General features: G+C 31.5%; 1 protein-coding gene across 2 annotated transcripts in view; it reads right to left on the bottom strand.

The window, feature by feature from the left end:
* Nucleotides 1-744: 744 nt before the first annotated feature.
* The window catches only part of LOC125031333 (zinc finger protein 595-like), a 10,723-nt gene continuing 3,967 nt past the window's right edge, over nt 745-7,500 (bottom strand). For both annotated transcript variants that reach the window (XM_047622037.1, XM_047622038.1), the window contains exons 6-8: nt 4,487-4,892; nt 2,038-2,228; nt 745-1,177 (exon numbers count right to left, since the gene is read on the bottom strand). In XM_047622037.1, the coding sequence (XP_047477993.1) occupies nt 959-1,177; nt 2,038-2,228; nt 4,487-4,892 (816 nt within the window). In that variant the 3' untranslated portion in view covers nt 745-958. The remainder of the gene's footprint in view (nt 1,178-2,037; nt 2,229-4,486; nt 4,893-7,500) is intronic.

The following is a 7,500-nucleotide window of genomic DNA, read 5'->3' as shown; positions in this document are numbered from 1 at the left end:
CTCATTGCCTAAGAAAGGGTTTGGGCAAAGGATTATTGTTTTCATTATTCTAAATTCATAAATTGTACAATAAGTTTAATCTGAATATGGTCTTACGTGTAAGCTCTCAAATATTTCCGAAAGTATTTTCTTCATTTCTCTTTGATTTCAGCGAGAAAAATACTTTGCTTATGAATTGTTAACAGTAAAATCACTCCATAAATACAAAATTTATATAAGAAAGTGTGAGGTTTAGATATATTTATACTCGGGCACTATTGCTCGTGTTTATTTTGTGATTATTTTTTCATAGTACAACAGATTCCGTACAGGTTTATGATAGTGACAGATGACATGATAATAAATACATGGTTTACTATATATATATATGGACCATGGAAGCTGTTTCTTGAATCTGGTTTCTATAATAGAAACAAAAAATATCCTTATACAATGGTACAAAAATACATTTATATATAAGACTTGAGTTCACTTACTAGATACAGCTATAACAAATTACATTATTTCTAATTACTTTTAATATATTTTCAGAATACCAAAATAAATAAAAGTATATAAAAAAGGAAATAGGTGACAAAAATCAAATAAACAATTTTTAAAAATATGTAAATACTTATATACACATATAAGTATATAAATAAATAAATGCATGCATACAATATCATTATATATATATATATATATATATATATATATATATATATATATATATATATATATATATATATATATATATATATATACATATATATATATATATATGCATGTATGTATGACCCATCACAGATGAAAACGGTAATATCATCAAAATTTCAGATACTCTTGCATGTATTACCTTTTTTGTTATTCTATTAGCTACAAAAGGCTTCTTCTAAACCTAAAAATGTATCACTAATTTTGTATATGCGTATTTGCAAATACACTAGTCATTATCTTTATGACATCATTTAAATACACTTCACTTATCCTTATCAACAATAAAATTAAAATGTTCCTGCAGTGTCTTCAAAATCGTCAAATACTGTTCGTAAATAAACTGATATTGTGAAGTGTCTGCACAAAACATATGTGGAAGACCAGCTGATTCTAAGGATGACAGCTGATCCACTCCGGCTTCAGGCCTCTGAATCAGACACAGCTGGAGGGCGTTGCTGGTCTGGCTCAAATGCTTACATACCTGTAAGGTGAAATACAATATTGAGTTTCACGTTAAATGTAATGCATTGTTGAATTGCAGGTTAAATGTAATGCATTGTTGAATTGCAGGTTAAATGTAATGTATTATTAAATTGCATATCATGTGAAATACATTGTTAAACTGGAAGATAATGTTGCAACATACACAGTGCAAGAAATATTAGTCAAGAGATAATAAGGATCAGTTATATCTCATAACAAAGATAAAGATGAGATGTAAGATTTTCTATGACAGTTTTGCAAGCAATTCATACATGGAGACCTACCATGAATGAATGAATGTTGGTCTGCAATTTTTGAATGAAGTATATTTAATTCTATTTACTTAAAAATATTTTCTATAACTTTGCTATGAAAATCTCAAATCATTACAGATACATTATTGACTCAAGTATGCCAAGAACTTGATCAACATTAACTGTTTACTATAATATAAGCAAATAATTAGCCATATCTAAAAGACCTAAAAGAAAAGAAAAGAAAAAATATTCTGAAAATATTCCACCCTAAATTCGTGCCTCATGAAATTACAATGCAAAATTACATCAAATTTGACTTCAGATTAATAAAAAAAAAAAGAAGTTCATTCCTCCATACTCATACCAAAAAGATTTGTGGTCTTCACCCTGGATAATCTACCACATTTTTAAAGACATATTCAAGAGATACAAAATATACAAAAAATTTATATATATATATATATATATATATATATATATATATATATATATATATATATATATATATATATATATATATATATATAAAAAAAAAAAGGATAAAACTAAACAAGCTGGAGCTTAACCTCAAAACACGTCTCATTACGAACGAGACACAAACCTCTAACTCGAAGGGCGGCTCTAACTGCTGGCAAAGGGATGTGAGCATCGCCAGCCAGCACCGATAGTCCTCACAGCCTGGGTTGACTAGATTATAATGCTTGGATAGGCAGTGGCTTGCTATACTTGCCGATGCACTGAGAACGCTCGAGACTTCTACCGCTTCCTTGTTCATACTTTCTTCTATCCCATCTATAATTTTTATTAAAGAACAGAGAGATAATGAATGAAGGTCAGCAAAAGAAGTTCTGTTCATCATTAGCTTAGAGGTTTAAATTTGATTTATGTGCAAGAAGGTCATCTTGAAATTTAAAAATTGGAGTTCTCAGATTTCATGGCACAAATACATGGATTCCATATTAATATAATCTGCAGAGAAATAACTGCAATATTCTGCTTCCTGGATACAACCCAATAGCTCTGCTGAATGACATGATTTTTTTGACCACATGAAACTCAATTTATGCAAGGAAATACAACTCAACTGAATACATAATTCTTTAGTCTTACAAACTGATTTTTTTCCATAAGATGAAAAAAAACAAGTTAGGTGCATAATGTTAAAAATCTGCGACAGAAAAGATGGAAAATATACAAAATAAGACTCGGTTAATCAAATCTGAAAATCAGAACTGAGGGAAACTGGATAATATCAAAACTACAAGATAAAAGTTGATGCTTGCCAACTCTGATAAATATTCTAGCAGATTCAGAATTATAAGGCATAATCATAACTCCCATTCAAAAAATCATTGCCAAACCAAATTGCATTTTTCCTTAGACCGAATCCAAGTAATTGAATCACAAGGCTCTTTATTTCCCACCAAACTGCTTTATACACACTATTTCTCTATACAAACAAAATGGGCCACTCGGAATGTCATCAGCAGAGACGATGAAACCAAGGAAATATCTGCTCTATTTCTTTACAAATTTCTAATCTCCAGAAAGCAGAAGGCAATTAGAATAGAAAAAAAAAAAAAAAAAAAAAAATTATCATCATTTTTCATCATCCTTTTTTGTTTTTCTTCATAAATACACGTTTCTATATCCCTGCGTTAAATGCTGAAAACATGGCATTTTATTAAATACAGAATTTATAATGGGCTGTAAATGAAGATAATGGGATAAATATATCATAACAAATCTAATATAATGTAGTGATATATGATCTTTGATGCCTAACAAATGTATTTGTTGGAACCATAAATCATAATATCATAATATGATATACAACAAAATAAGACCAAGCTTTACAAGTACTGCAACTAAGTTTTTTAGATAACAAGGAAAGATTGCTTTTGAGATTGGATTCTTTTTATACAAAAATTCTGAATATTCTGGGAAGGTCTAATCTTTTCTAACATTCTCAAAAACATCAGAAGTTAAAGGTTTTCAAGGCTATTGAGCTTGAAAATCTGCATATAACGAAGCAAAATAGAACTAGAAAGCAAGGTGCGTATAAATAATGTCTGATCACAGGTTCCTGCCCTGATTCAAAAGAATTATGTTTTGCAAAACTGTACTTGTTATTCTGCAGATGTGATTTGCCTAGAGCATAACCGTTACATGAAGCAAGAACAGAGAGACTAGCTCACTGCATAAAACTGGAAAAAAAAAATTTCTTCCTTGACACTCCCATAATACAAATCCTATCTCATAAAAAGCTCATCACTCATCTTCCATAAATATATACTAAGTTTCCCTTTTCATACCTTGAACTTTTATATTCACTAAATAAAAAGATTTTTATCTATCCTTATCATTTAGTCATCATCAATTGTTTTCTTGTTCTTTTTTTTCTTTTCTTTTTTTCAAATTCTGGGCACTCACCATCCATATGTCCTACATCAAAGATAATACTAGCACAAACCAGCAGAGACAATGATGTTGATTTGTAAGCTGCATCAGGAAAATATTTCAACAATACAGTTTGAAGTATGCTTACTCTTCACTGAACAAGTCTGTGGACACACTGACAACAGGTATGAAATCTAGAAGTTCAAGTATAAACCCTAACCAAAGATCAATTAACCCCCTTTTACAGCATTGTTTAATAAGTTCTTATCACTGTAGGGTAAATCATGTTTCCTTTAAGTCAAAATATGTTTATCTGAATGTGTTGCACCATTACCTCAAGGCCATTCACAAAAGATTAACCAGCGCTCTAATATATAAAATTGGTTAATGTTTACTTTTCCTTAATCTTTAATATACATAAAAGTGTTAACCATGTACAATTACCATCCACTTCTATGAAAGAATCTTTTACAGCCCTGTGAAGCATATTTATTCCTAGACCATTTCATTATCAATGGTAAGCAATAAACACAATGGACTTACAAGAAATTATTCACATTAAACTAAAACTCATGCAAAAATCACTATATCTGCAGCCATTTCAGTACAAAACTACATGTAAAGGAAAAAAATCAAACAGTTTACATTACCTTCTACAGTAGAATCTGCAGCCACAGGAACCTCACTTTCCTCTTCACTCTCCTTCTGCTCCGGCTCCTCTTCATCCATTAACTCTACAATGTTCTCGTTTGTCAAATATGGAGCAGTTCTCGCTTGGGCAGGCTTATCTATGATTTTGATCTTAATGGCACTTCCTTTTCCCACACTCTTCAAGATGAATTCCAGAGGCAGAGTGGTATCGTTTATCCGCAGCAGTTTCTTGCTAATTGCTTTCTCAGAATCGGCATCATCTACATTATTCTTAGGGAGCTGGAGGCTATGTACTGTCGGGAGTTTCCTTCTGTCATCCACCTCAGCAGAAACGACCAGGGTGTTGTCACTGGGTCTCATAACCTGCAGGTGCTGGACAGTCTCGAGGTGGGTCTTTCTATGAGCCTGAGGAAGGGGTCATTTCTTTAGTCAGGATGGACTGGATGACCATGATTCTTAAAAAAAAGACTCACAAATCATAACTTTGCAACTATTTTGTAAGAACTAAATAGAGCAAAAATCTGAAGAAAATAAATTAACAGGTATACCACTAATTTCCTAGCAACCCCTTATGATCTAGACAGAATCATAATTGGACATACAATTTTCCATTACTCCTAGATTAATTCACTGGTCAGCCACAGATGGTGTCACATTGTTGGTGCAGCTTCATCAATTCTGAGATGCAGGAGGTATATGCAATATTTTGGGGTATAATTAGGGTTATCTTTGTGCCCCTCTGCTAATCCAGAAGAATGGTCCTACACAGTCCCAGAATTTTTAAAAATGGAGATGTACTGCATACTACAACTAATATAGTTAAATGCTGAATAATGCTGTTACTTCTTAAAGTAAAACCTAGCATCAAATAATTTTTAAGCTCATGATTTTTACATACATTAACTCTCAATTTGGGATAAATTCTACAACAAGTGAAGTTTGTTATGATAATTTCTTTATAAAAAATTTATATTATGTTACATGTTACCAAACAATTAATGAAGCAATTATACAGAAAAATAACTTTTAGTACAGACTGAAAAAAAAATATCATACATGTAGTAACTAGTTTAAAAGTTTCTGAAATAATTTCACTTGACATCTGTACTTATGACAATCTGTTAGACACTCCCTCTACACAAGAAAAAATCATGTACTACCTTGCAAAATCTCACAAGTTTTCCAAATATTCATCTAAAGTCATTATTCTTTCTATATACAGATCACTGCTGAACGTTAACACCCATCAAGTGAAAAGACCTCCCTCATTTTTCAGTCATTTTCACTAAATTTCTTCCACTCCCTACAGTACTCCACTAACAAAAGAGCTGGACTGATGTTTTTCCTATGCATACTGAAGGCTGTTTGTATGTAAATGCAGTTATCATTGCAGTTTAGAAATGCCTGTGAATATGTCTATCAAGGAAGTCTTGTCTACAATGCTACTGTTGAATAGAGGTCCAAAATAAATATAAATTTGGTAGGTATAATGATGTAGATTGGTAAGTTGCAATAGGAAAGTGTTTCAACAATACAGTTTAAATTCATTTTTGCTCTTCAATTTAATATAATTTCCATGTAATTGGGCATATATGCCTATATTCAATAAGTTAAACTTTCCTAATTTATGCACACTGTTGAAGGCTTATGAAAAGGGGATGTTCAAGTACACACAGATTACTTTTGAAAGATGAGGAATATTTTCACTGAACATGATTTTTGCACACTAAGATCTGTTCTGAGATATGATAACAAGCATTACTAATAATACATGAAATACATTATTAATCTGTCAATCACCAACTACATCAGAATAGATCCTAGAAAACATTTTATACAGTCTGGTAGTTCACAGTAGTTCTGATGGAAACCCACACTATGCTCAGTTTTTCTAAATACAGGTTAAATTGGCAGAATGCAACATATCTAAACAACATCACTGCATTTCAGTTAATACATGTCACTAGCTTATCAATTATCAAATAATTATCATCCCCAATCTATCACTCCTTTTAAGCACATTTTCTCCTCAAACAAGTTAATAATAAATAAATAAATGTAAGGATCTTTTTCCACACCAGGAAAAATCATCAAAAGAAAAAATGATTTGTCAAAAACTGCTTCCTTAGAAATAATCTAAAATACACAAAACCGAACCTAGGCACAACAGGGGGGTAACTAGAAAGTACATAATGTAAAGAAAATAAATTAGATGATCCTCCAATGACACATTAAGGTAACCAAAATGATTTATTGAAAATCAGTTAAGAACTTCACTACAAAGCCCCAGAGAACTTTCTGGCAACTGATCATTACTGATCATAGATGACCAAATATTTGCATTAAACAAGGCAAAACAATGCTCACACTGGAATCATATTTTACAGGGATTCCCTTTAATGCCTGTTTCTTAGTGAACATATTGAAATGATAATCTGATACTTGAGGATGTCCAAATTACATGTTTGGTAGTTCTTTTTTCTAGCAAGGAATGGAAGATTAAAATTATTGAGAAATGTTGCTACACCACACTGAAGATGGTATGTCATGCAAGCTTGTGAAAGTTCCCAATTTGTGACTGAAATCCAAGAGCCTGTTTACTTCTTTCTGAATCCAAAGATAAAGTCATACCTATCTATATGCTTGCAACATGAAGAGAAATTGGTGATAAAAAGCTTTCATTGAACTTTATCTATCCAGTGGCAGAGGAAGACACTATAGTCAATATTTCCAACCTTTGATGAAAGTGCTAGACCCTTCTTACTTCTGAAAAACCCTGGTCCTTTTGACTTTAGACTATCTGTTTATCACTCCCAAAATATCTCTATACAGTACATTAGGGTACAAAATAAGATACTCTGGCACCCTCAATTATCCAATATACTTATAAATTTAGATACTATTCTAATATTCATAAATGAGAGAGAAATTTGCATGGACCAGCAAAAATGTTTAAGATCTTGTCCTGTAACAGTCAATATTCACATGAAAAAAAATGGTAATCCTTAAATCC

The sequence above is a fragment of the Penaeus chinensis genome, chromosome 12 (genome assembly GCF_019202785.1).
Source record: "Penaeus chinensis breed Huanghai No. 1 chromosome 12, ASM1920278v2, whole genome shotgun sequence".
Taxonomy (NCBI): Eukaryota; Metazoa; Arthropoda; class Malacostraca; order Decapoda; family Penaeidae; genus Penaeus; species Penaeus chinensis.
This window is presented reverse-complemented; position numbering and strand designations above follow the sequence as displayed.